Genomic DNA, 12089 nt, shown 5'->3' with positions numbered 1-12089 from the left:
GGTACCTTTTTAGTTTTAAAAGGATAAACACGCAGCTTAAGGTTATTCTTATTATGTGCGACACTTCCATATTTTTACAGAAATGTGACAGACTTAAATCAGGATTCCCACTCTAATCTTGTCAAGTCAACCATCACATACACGGCTCCTACTCCAGTTCCAACCATAAAGTGCAAAAGCGTTTCTAGTAGTAGTTTAAATAATTTAAGTAAATAGTTTTTGTAACTGATAATTAATCATAGACTTTTTCATCATTAAGTGGGTGCATCGTAGTATTTCCCCCACTTAATGCAATAGCAATCCTTCATATTTTTAGACTGTTTACTCCTGCTACTAGTAAAAATCTACTTTTTTTAAAATTCGTTTCTTTTTTAATTCACAAAACAGGTTGTTGCTGCTTTGTGAGATGTTTGAGCTATATCTAAGCTTTATTTGTCGGCTACTAACAACATATGGCAATAATCGATTCTAATTGGCAAGCGATTATTGTCGCATGTCATCGGAGAGCGATTATACATCATATCATCGGAGAGCAATCTACATCATAATCCATTCCTGACCAGAAAAAAGGAAATGTCTAAGATATAACGCGGGCTCATCATGCGCACGCCAGAAAAGATCAAAAATTGTCGAGAAACTTCACACCTTCTCTGCAACATTTCGCAAGCGATGTAATTTCTATTGACGGTAGAAAAAACGATTCTGTTATCATTGATTTTCAACTACATCATAATGGAACATGAAAAAAAGAGGTAATTATCCCGTCCATGATGTCTTAACGCTGAGATATCAAGTGAAAATGAGAAAAGTTGCACTGGCAACTTGGTTTTTTCTAAACGATGCTAATATTGTAAACTCATAACTAAAATTGAAAGAACACAACCGGTAAAATTAGTTACCGTGTTTGCTTTTCTTCATGTTTTCACAAATTATACAAGTGATGATAATGTAACAATAAATCTAACACGCCTTTTTTTAAAACCTCGTTCTGCATGAACTCGTTTAATGCAGATTAATTGCGTAACGCTAAGCCATGACACTTAGCAGAATCACTTTACAACGGTAGTAAAACCGGTTTAGAATGTGTTTATCTTCTAAGGGTCTGCGTCTCGGAATCGTATTCTCGAAATGAACCGGGGAAAGCGTAACGAGACGAGAAGTTTCCCGGAAAAAAGTAAAGAGACAAAGGAAACGATTGTTTCGAAATAGAGTTATAAATCGGGACATAAATCTTTTCTCGGAATTTAAAAACTGAGTCCCGGATAATTACGAAACGTTACGAGACAAATCAATTATATTAACTAGATATCTAACTCGCGCTTTCGCAGTGAAGAAAATTTTTGACGCACAGTGACTCAAAACAGCAAAAAAAAAAGTGGCACTAAACCCCTCACAGCTTTTTGGCAAATATAGTGCCCTTTTTTAAGTGATATTAAATTAGAATGATCATTTATTTAAAATGTAAAAACAGTGTTTTAATAAAACTTATATTTTACATTTTATGGTTAAAAGAAGTAAAAAAATTTAATATTATTTTCAAAGAAATCTAAAAAATGAGAGATTTTTATTTAGTAAAATTGGAGAACTTTTAATCTAAATTAAAGTCTTTATTTACTTTTAAGATAATCTTTTAACTTTATATATTTTATTGAAGAAATACAAATGTCAATAAACCCATAAAAACCTTGTCTTCCGCCGTTTTTTAACAGTGCTTTATTATATCAAAATAAATGAAAATGGCGGAAAACAAGGTTTTTATAGACTCATTGGCATTTGTATTTCTTGTACTTGAGTATTTTACTTGTATGACTTGTTTCAGCATATCAAATATAGTTTCAAGAAACATATTTTTGTCATCATATGCTACTTAGAAATTTGTTAAAATGTTTTAATTTGAACAACGATTTACTATTCAAGAAGTGCAAGATATTTGAAATAGCATTATTTAACAACTTCAGTATTTAAACAGTGTAAAGTGAAAAATGGTATTAAGTACTCAAAAATGTTTCTGATATATATTAATGATTTTAAAAACAACAACAACAAAAAGATTAGATCTCATTCCGAATATACGTGAATTAGGAGTGGATAAATTAGGATTTTGGAAGGATTTACTTCACGAAATCAAATAAAAGTGAAAAAATTAGCAAATAGAACATAAATTAATGCTACTTTAGATAGATTTATTTCAAAAGTGAAGAAAAAAACTAAAACAATGTGGTAGAAATTATGATTCTTTAATAGAAAAAGAATACCAATGGCTTCAAGAAAATCTTATGACCAATAAAAGTAGCCATTTTGGTTCTGGAAAACCCCATAAACTATGGGTGGTCCTTGGAGAGCAAAGGAAAAGAGAAAAAAGAAAAGAGCTAGGTATTAAACATCATGCTCTATTGTTAGTCTCTGCAAGAATTACACTTTTTAAAAAAAGTCAAATGTTTTGTGGATCAAAAAAGTTAAAGACACTTTTGATAGCCTTTCCCTTAAATATGAGTGTAAAACAAACTCTTGCATTAAAAGTGAATACTGACCTCAGCGGTAAACAATATTAAATGATCAGAAACTTAGCCCTTGGACACATATTTATCCCTTTCTTCCAATATATTTTAGTGGAAAGAGTTAAATACTATCCCAAAAATACTTTTTCTCCCCTAATTTCAGTTGCTACCATTAAATTTTATAAAGCTGTGTTTATATAGATGGTATAACAATATCAATAATAGCAGCTGAAATAAACAATGGTAATTGTGCCTGAAATTAATTATTTAAATTTTACATTAAGGATTAACTGGTATGTCTCATTATGTCTCGTTACGTCCTGTTAAAAAGGTGTAAATTCTGGGAAATCGTAAAGCTCCTATTTCTTCCGGGACATCTCGTCTCGTCTCGGTATCGTCCCTGATTTCGAGTGAAAATTGAAAATTGCCTCGATATTTATCGCTAATCGGGACAAAGCTTTTAGGATCGTCTCGTCTCGAATAAAAAAAAAAACGAGACGCAAACGCTTAGTATCTACGATAGGCCGGCGACCTCGCACACTCGAAACTTAAAAAGATTTCTGTGCAATCTATCGATAGCATACTTCTCAAAATTGAAAAATGTCTTTTGTATGTATTTGCATGTTTTTTTTTTAATAGAACTTTCCTTTAAGAACAACTTTCGTTTAACAAAATTTTAGTTTAAGAATGACCGTTTGTAATATACTTAACCCTGTTTAAATAGTCTGTATTGCTGATCTCATCAAAAAGAGATGTACCAAAGTTGATATATTTTAAACTGGTTAAAACTCGATTTTTAATTAGTCATCAAAAATCTAGTTTCAACCAGTTTAAAACAATGGCTTGGTGTAAAATAATACAAGCCAACATTTTGTTAGCCCTGATAATAATGTAGGACGAGTTTGCGCATCAAAAATCCCAAGCATTTCTCGACTTCCCTTTCAGTTTGTTTTTAAAACGCGCTTTTATAAAATTGTCTTCAGGATTACATCTAAGTAATCCTTTTTCATTCAAATCTTTTAATTAATTGTCTTTAAAAGATTTCAAGAATGAAAAGAGAGAGGCTGGTAGAAACAACAAGGTCATCGGAAACAATAAGGTTTCGAAAGTATTTAAGCTTTTCAACGTTTTACGTTTTGCTTTTAATTTCGCTTCAGACGCAAGATAGATGCATTAAGAAGGTACGATTTTCTGCTCATTTTGTATTTTATGTAAAGTCATCAACTAAAAAGTATAGATGTTAAGGCCTAAGGCAGCAGATCTCCACAAACGTTTTTCGAACATTTATTGCAATTTTTAATTTAGAATTGAACCGAGATGAACAACGTGCAAACTGTATTTTGTAAACTTTTAACTAGTGTTTTTAGATAATAGTTTTCATTGAACCATTGTTTTAGGTTTCCCCAACTTACTACCTTTAAGAACAATGCTGCTTGATTTTCTTTGAGCCGATTATCATATTTTTAATTGGGTCAATAACTATTCTCAGTTTTGTGAACTGTGTATTATTAACTGTGTATTAATAGGTATTGATCTATTTAAAACTTCAGTTGCAGATTGTTGCTGCTCTGTGAGAAATTCGAAAATACTATACTTCAGCAGAATCGTTTAAATGTTGCATGAATACGCCTGAAGAGCTCGTATCATGTCCAAGCTATTTCCTGCTGGCTGTCTGGCTGGCTGGCTGGCTGTCTGGCTGTCTGGCTGGCTGGCTGGCTGGCTGGCTGGCTGGCTGGCTGGCTGACGTTCAATTAGCTATGTTAAAAGGTTGAGTGCTGCGGTTTGGTTGTTGAATTGCTCTCAGTCTATGTATGTAGGTGCATTTGACTCGTCGATTGGTAAGTGTAATGGAAGACTCGCTAACTTCCCACACTTAACATTTACACAAGAATTTAACAAGAAAATCTTAATGCAAACAACGACGATGTAGTTTTTACTAAACTAAAATACATAAAACAGTAATAGACTCGCTAATCTTGATGTAAATACTCCAAAATCAAAAATTATACGCAATAACGATACTTACTACTGGTCTTTTTCGACTTTCATAATGCTTCATAAACACTCTCAAGTATTTTATTCAAATGTATTCTTCTGTTAATTTACTAATACAGTAATGTGCAATCGAACGCTATTCAGAAAACATTCTCTCCTACCCCCTTTGGAGTTCACGGCTTAAGTGTCTACTTGTGATTAACTCTTTTTCTTTCAAAATGTTTTTTCTCTCTAAAATCTCTTCTAAAAGTGTCTCCTTTTATATTTGGTTAACATTTTTCTCTTGTCTGGGCTTGGAAGCAAAGTCATTAAATAGTTGTGGAATTGTCGCAAGCCATACTAACTGCACTATTTTCGTTTTATCGCTGAAGAAACCATTGAAGTCGTTGTAGTTGAAGTCGTTATAACAAAAACAGTTTTATCCAATACTGATTTTTATCAGCGAAGAAATAATTGAAGTATTAGTCGTTATTGCAAAAATAGTTTTTAATCTTAATTATGTGACTGTTGTATTTTTTATGCAACTGTACATGTGTGTCCACCAAGTGTTTCGGCTGCTACACACACTTCGTCGTTCGAATAAGTAATATGTTTGAGCCAAATAAGAATTATAGCTATGTTTACAACATCTTTCGTTTTCCCTTCTCACAACAAAAAGGAATGTATTGGACATGTTCAAAAGCGTACAGAAACACAACAGCAAAACATACGTCAATTAACAAAACGAAAGTCATTATCTGATCGGGGAAAAGTTAATGGCCAAAGGGCAATTAACTAATGAGCCCATAAATGCTGAACTGTACCATGACTGCACAGCATTAAGACAAAGTTCCGCCAACGTTTTAGAACTGACTCAAATCAAGTTTTTAAAATACTACTCATAAAAACTGATCAATTAATGGACATTTTGATACGAAAAAAACTCCATTCCAACCGGTTACATGGTAAAAACATCTTTCGCAGCATATATCAGCAGGAAAAAGATGCTGAGAGCTATTAAGGAAGAATTTATATTCAAAGAAATAGAAGAACTAAAAAGAAAAAGTAGCAACACATTTAACGCGATTTCTTCACCTCTAATAAAATAAGTTCGTAAAAAAGAGTTTGTCAAAATTTTGACGTCAAGCTTTTTTGTCAAAAGTTTGCCAAAACTTTGACGTCAAAGCTTTCCGTCAAAAGTTTGTCATAACTTTCACAGGGAAGTCAAGTGCTTGATAAACCTTATTATTTTTTTTTTCATTTTTCTCTTTTGCTCAAAAGTTGAATCTTACGATTTAAATCACTTTATAATAAAAACTACCTTTTATAAACGTTAAGTTATTTTAGCTTGAGTTTTCTTGGAAAAGAGTTCATACTTTTCTTATTCGGAATTTTTTTCAGGATTTTCTTTTTTCCGTTTTGCAGCCTTCAAATGAGAAATCGATTAGCAACTAACTGCTTTCCATCAAACATTGATCTCGTACAGACAGCTCAGGCTGAATACGATTTCCTTCGCCATGTTGACCAATATCCAATGCTTTATTACGAAAGTCTTTTAAAAAATGCAGTGTATCGTTATGAGAAGTATTGGCTACCCCTTGTTGCTAAATACAACCAGGTTCTTGTTGCTCCGCTAGACATCGAATGGGTGTGGCATTGTCACGTATTGAGCCCTGTTGCTTACCAACGAGATTGCCTAAGACTGGTGGGAAAAGTCATTGATCACATGCCGATGTATCTAAACTTAGATACGCAAGCTGTTTCAAAGGAGCATTGGTCCACTGAATATCCTGAAACAAAATACGATATCGATCTAACCGACTTAAACCCCACTCTTATTTCTCAGGAAGATTTCAAATGCTCTTATGATATTGTAGCTGCCGCTCAACGCCACAGAACCTTCATCTACAACACTTCGTTCCAACATTTCAGAGACAAAAAGTTTTTAAAGAGCTCGTTGAAACGATACTTGATTATGCTTTCCATAAAACGAAAGAGTCCAGAAACATTTGTTGTACCGTGCTATGACATGGACTTGATATGGCATGGTCATCAGCAGCACGTGATGCATTATTACGAGGACACGAAGCATGTTCTGGGCAAAGTTCTTAATCACAATGATTCAACTACGGATAGAAGTCCGGGGTCTGAACTACAAAGAGGCAGCTTAGCTACGAAGTTGCTATGGGAAAAGCTTCACTCAAAGTACGAGGTTATGGGTGGAATGCTTCGAGGTGAACCGCCGTTGCCTAAAGTGGAGATGGATAAATATTCTTTTTCTCAGTCAGTTGTAAAGGTATAAACGACATTAATGCTTTTAAAGTGTTCGTTTCGATCATTCAGTTCGTTAAATAATGATCTTGTGGTAACATTTATGTAATTTGATAAAAAAAAATAATTCGTTCATAAAAAAGAATTTTTGAATGACGCTTCTATTTACTATTTTCAGAGCTGGACTGCATTGTTGCATTTAATGTCCATATCCATTTCTGATGTTTCTTTATCTGATTCTGGTGAGCTGAGTGACAATAAAAGCATAGTTGATATTGAAGTAACAAACGATGGAGGTTTACCTATGTTTCGCAGGCGTTATCGCGTCATAAATGGTATTCAAGAGTTTAAACTTGAAGGTATAAGTTTATTCGACAGAAGAGAATATATTTAAGACTTAAGATAAATTGTGTGAAAAAAAAAAAAAAAAGAAAAAAAAAAAAAAAATCCAGCTTGAATTGAATCGTATAAAAAGACGAATGTGGAATAAAAAGAAAGACGCAATTGGCGCTAAAACTTTTGAAAAGTGTCAACTGTAAAAACATTTTTTTGAAAATATTCGATGCCAGATGATAATTCTGAGTTTTACTAAAATCATGACAAAAATCATTGTCAGAATTTTGGAATAATTAAAAGTTAACTAAAATATCGTTAATATAATAAATATCATTATTAGATATTGTTAAATAATATTGTTAAAGAGCCCTAAAAACAGTTTGATTTTTTTTACATTTCTTTTTTTTTTTTTTTATTTTCCTTTTAATGAAACTTTTGAATTTACTTTTTTTTTTTCCTGTTCATTGGTACATTTTTTTTTTTTATTGAAATGCTTTGTTTTCATTTTTTATCATGCTGTTGCTTTTTTAGACGAAACGTTCTTTCAATACGATTCAAATACGAAATACGAAATTCAAGTAGCTTGTGCTAATTCGACATTTGAGAAACAATTTGTTGGAAAATGCTCAATCCCCTCGATCTCATTTGCAGAACGGCAACGAATAAAAACACAATTAAAAGCACTTTCAGCAACTAATGAAACAACCACATGCACGATAATCTTGCATGCGGCTTCATATTCAGCAAAGCATGATACCGTATTTAGAACTAATGAGTGCGGATCGATAAACTCTTCGAACCATCTCAAGTTCGTCATCGATAGTTTGCAAACTATGTTGCCTATCGCCGTTACTATGAATTCAGCCCCATGTGAATACACCGACAACCCATTAAGGTACCTCGGTGATTTTCCTTTATCTTTAAAATGGAGAATTGTGCATTCTCAATACCCTCCGCTCTCAGCGTTAGAAGTTCATGACTCTGATGGAAACGTCATTGCAACTTCGCACACAATCGACAACTCATCTTTGCCTAAGCGTAAACAAGTCTCTGAACCATCCAATGTTTTTACCTGCGACTCGTTCTTTGAAAGGGTCATGCTGATAAGAGGTCAAAGAGGAGATTGGGGCTTAGTGAAGTCAAGCTGGAAAGGCTGCAATAATATTAATGGAGGGCGTCTCGGTAACTTAAACGTAAAGATGTTTTCATTTGAAGACAAAGAAATGAGATTAGTGAAAGGTATTGATGAAAGTCGTAGCACCATTACAAAGTTCACATGGCTAACAGAAAAAGGAGGAGGCTCAGTAGATTTGGTTTCAGGAGAAATAAGATTATCTAAGCTCGAAAAAGACGTTACGGAGCATCTCTGTGTTGGCTTATCTATTGCAGTTTTGTTTGTTCTTAGTCAACCAAGGCCACCACCGGATAAAAATGGCTGCCACTCTCCTGATATTATAGTGCGCAACGAAACTAAACTGAAAAACATGTTTATGTTGCATGCTGCAGGTTTGCATTTTGCTCTGCTTCCCAGATGGTACCATAAGATTAAAAAGAAAGGTTACTTTACTTACTACGGCAAGCAGTTTAGAGTTAGCAATAAATGGTCTATACATAATTTTGACTGCAGTGCAACTAATGGAGGATACGGTGAATATGGAGCTGCTGGTAGTTGTAAAACTAGTTGTGGTGGTGGAAGTCATTGTGGTGGTGGTAGTTGTGGTGGCAGTTGTGGTGGTGGCTGTGGAGGTGGTGGTTGTGGGGGTGGGGGTGGTTGAGGAGGTGATTGAGGTGTTTGTGTGGGCTATCGAACTGAGGAGTTTAAGGTGTATTTGTTAAGAGGAAGATATAGCCAACATTTGAAGTATAGTTTATCTAAGTATAATAAAATGTTTTGTATTTTTTTTATTTTGAGAAAATAATGAAATATATCAATCTCAAAATTGTTGTTAATGCTTCTCAATGTTAATGTTTTGATTTAGTTTCTAATGATAACGATTGAGTGTGTTTTTTTCAGGGGAGTAGAAGGGGGGATTTCAAACTTTTAATCTAATCATTTATGGGTTGTGGAGGAATATCTAGCTTCGAAAGTAAACATTGGTTTCTCGATGTTATCGAGAGTTCAATCTTTACTTTTTATTTGGTGGAAGACTGAAAATACGTTTTAGTAGCTTTGTCAAACAAACGAGCTCTTTAAAAACTTTTTGTCTCTGAAATGTTGGAACGAAGTGTTGTAGATGAAGGTTCTGTGGCGTTGAGCGGCAGCTACAATATCATAATATATAGGGAAAAGGCGGTTCCAGGACATTGACCCCTTCCCATACTTAAGGATGCATAAAAAATGGTGAACACTTCATATCATGACAAAACCAATACTTAAGAGTCGTCTTTAAAAATCAAGAAGAAGTATAAAAATAATCATTTCTATACCAGTTCTTCAAGATGCCTGTTCTTCTTTATTGCCTTGTTTTGTAATGTCCGATGGCCAAGGTGTGAATTCCGTCTTCTAAGATGTGCCTTTTGTCGTCGTTAGCGCTGAGTGCGACTTTGTTAATTTCTTCAGTGTAGACATCGTGATGACGTGATCGGAAGACGTTCATGGTGGTGAGTTTTTCTTGTTTATCCTTCAAGCAGTCGTAGTAGTCTTGATGAGTGAGGTGATTTTTAACAATACACTTCTTAACACCTTTGCATTTTTTATGTTCTTGATCATCTATTTCTTCAGGGATGTAGTAAGAGTAGAGTTTGGGTCGAAGACCGACAAACTGCGTGATTTGCTTTCCACCGGTTTCATCTTTGAACTTGCCAATGATCTTTTTATTCAAGCCCACTTTTGTCGTCGTTAGCGCTGAGTGCGACTTTGTTAATTTCTTCAGTGGTGAGTTTTTCTTTCTTGTTCATTAAGCAGTCGTAATAATCTTGATGAGTGATGTTATTTTTAAAAAACTTTATTCTTTAAAAATTTCACCAAAGTGTGTTGACAACGCTTTGAAAGTCGAGTCCTTCATTCAATTTTTTTAAAACGTAAAGACACAAGTGACCGCAATAAGAGGTATTACCAAACTGAACTCTCTCGCTGTTGTAATAAACCGGACTTTTCAAATAATCGACAAGTTCGACAAGAGGAGGCTGAGCGTAAGAATCAAAACTATACTTTTTGTCACCGTCTTTAAACCAACACACCCAATGAAACCCACCAGTGCTTGAATCGCCCGTATTCACGATCCCACATTCTTTTTTCATTGTCTTTTTCGGTAACTCATCCCTGACAAACACACCTTGAAAGTTAACAACACCTCTTCCTGCAATTTTATCAACCATAGCAGAGCCAGCAGAAGAACCTACACCTGCTAACAATCCGGTGGCTAGAGCTGGAACTACTTTTGTTGCAAGTGTACTTCCTATCATACCCAATAACGGTAAAAGAGCGCCGATAAATCCACCTTCAATTGTTGAGTTGTGCGATAATTGTCTTTTACTCAATTTAAGAGTGACTCCTTTACAAGTTTCATACGCTTTTTTAATTTTGTTCAATTGCACATTAGTGATAGCGAGAACATGTTTACCGTTCAAGTCTTGATGAGAAAGCTTAATGCTAGTATCGGTTTTGTCTTGAATGGCTTTTTTAATTTTATCAGATTGGCTCTGCGAGATGTTAATTTTGATATTTTGATAATTGCTCATTTTTTTATGTATTAAAAATTATTTATTTCACTTCTCGAATATGATATCGTATTGTAATATCCTCTCCACGAAAATCAACCAAATCTCCATTCTGATCAATGATGCGAGTAACAATTGTTGAATTTTCAAACAGTTTAACAGGAAGATAAATCAAATGCATTGGTCTCTCGATGATTTTATAGCCTGGACTAACATTTGGATAAAAGGAGTAGATGCAATTGAGTTGGGTTCCATTAATATAGGATGATCCGATAACGTTGTTAACGATTCTGATGGTGTTAATGCTTGAAATTCTTACGATATGATCCGACTCGTATTCGAAATTGGAATTTAATTTTCTTTTAGTAAACCCTAAAACTGAAGAGATGCTATTCTCCACATTAAAGTCAATCAAATAATTCAAGCCAAGTTTAATGGTTGATTTTAAAGTATTAAGATTGATTCCAATTTGAAGGTTGCTTGGTGAGTAATTAATTTTATTTGCAATAATATAACTTCCACGTTGAGCTGATTTTATTGTGCTTAAAATAGACCTTTGCAAATACTCATTGATGTCTTTAATTTCATAGCTTCCTGATGGAATGATAATGTTCTCCCAATTAGCTCCATTGTTCATGCTGTATTTGAAAGAATTGTTTTTACTGTTTACATTTGGAATGCTGTTGTAAGTCTCAAGACCGAGAAAAGCCATTTCATAACTTTTTCCTTCGTCAAAAACGATTTTATCCAAAAAATCAGTGGTGATAACACTTGATTTTCCATCTACATCGATTATTATACCTGTCATTTTTTTAAATAAGAATTATTTTTTAAATTGTTTTAGAAAAATAAAAAATTGTCAAACCCGCTTCGGTACTTTCCTTCGTTCTTTTTAGAAGAGAGATCAATAACGGCAAATCCGTGAGGTTCATTCCAGCAATGATTGCAAAAGGCTTTAAAATCTTCTATTTTCATATCGCACGAAACGTGGTCTTGATAAATGTGATTAACACTTTTTTGGTCTTGTTTAAAGAGACAAATAAAGTTAGCATTTTCTCTGATGGTATGTCTTGGAATCTCGAAATAGTTTTGAGCGAGGTAAAAGCAGTCGACGTTAGAGTGTCTTCCTCGGATGTAATATTTTTCGCACTTGTTTTGATTAGTTAATTGCAAATCGTCAAAGATCATCAAATTGTTTTTGGTCGAGTCTAAGGATTCAGGTTCAGGCACATCGTCCGCTGTTTCAAAAAATTGACACTCCATATCATCATTGTCGGAATATTTTTTTGAAAGGTTGTTAATAACATCTTCAGGGTTTAAATTCAATTTTTCCATTTCGTCTTGTACATC

The 12089-nt window shown here is 33.9% G+C and overlaps 1 protein-coding gene across 2 annotated transcripts; it reads left to right on the top strand.

Moving 5' to 3' along the window:
- Positions 1–3544: 3544 nt before the first annotated feature.
- On the top strand, positions 3545–9019 carry LOC149891715 (uncharacterized). 2 transcript variants are annotated; one of them, XM_090077099.1, is made up of 4 exons: positions 3545–3679; positions 5874–6768; positions 6922–7102; positions 7611–9019. In XM_090077099.1, the coding sequence occupies exons 2-4, from the start codon at positions 5905–5907 to the stop codon at positions 8852–8854; spliced, it is 2289 nt and encodes a 762-aa protein (XP_089933225.1). In that variant the 5' UTR covers positions 3545–3679; positions 5874–5904; the 3' UTR covers positions 8855–9019. The 2 variants fall into 2 exon arrangements, with proteins under 2 accessions (XP_089933225.1, XP_089933224.1); XM_090077098.1 differs by having other exon boundaries at positions 3546–3679; positions 5898–6768.
- The last annotated feature ends 3070 nt before the right edge of the window (positions 9020–12089 follow it).

This window comes from Hydra viridissima, unplaced genomic scaffold, assembly GCF_058129835.1.
Source record: "Hydra viridissima isolate aposymbiotic clone 2 unplaced genomic scaffold, HvirCarnegie_v1 scaffold_2, whole genome shotgun sequence".
Taxonomy (NCBI): Eukaryota; Metazoa; Cnidaria; class Hydrozoa; order Anthoathecata; family Hydridae; genus Hydra; species Hydra viridissima.
The sequence above is the reverse complement of the archived record's forward strand: the minus strand, read 5'-3'. Positions and strand labels throughout refer to the sequence as shown.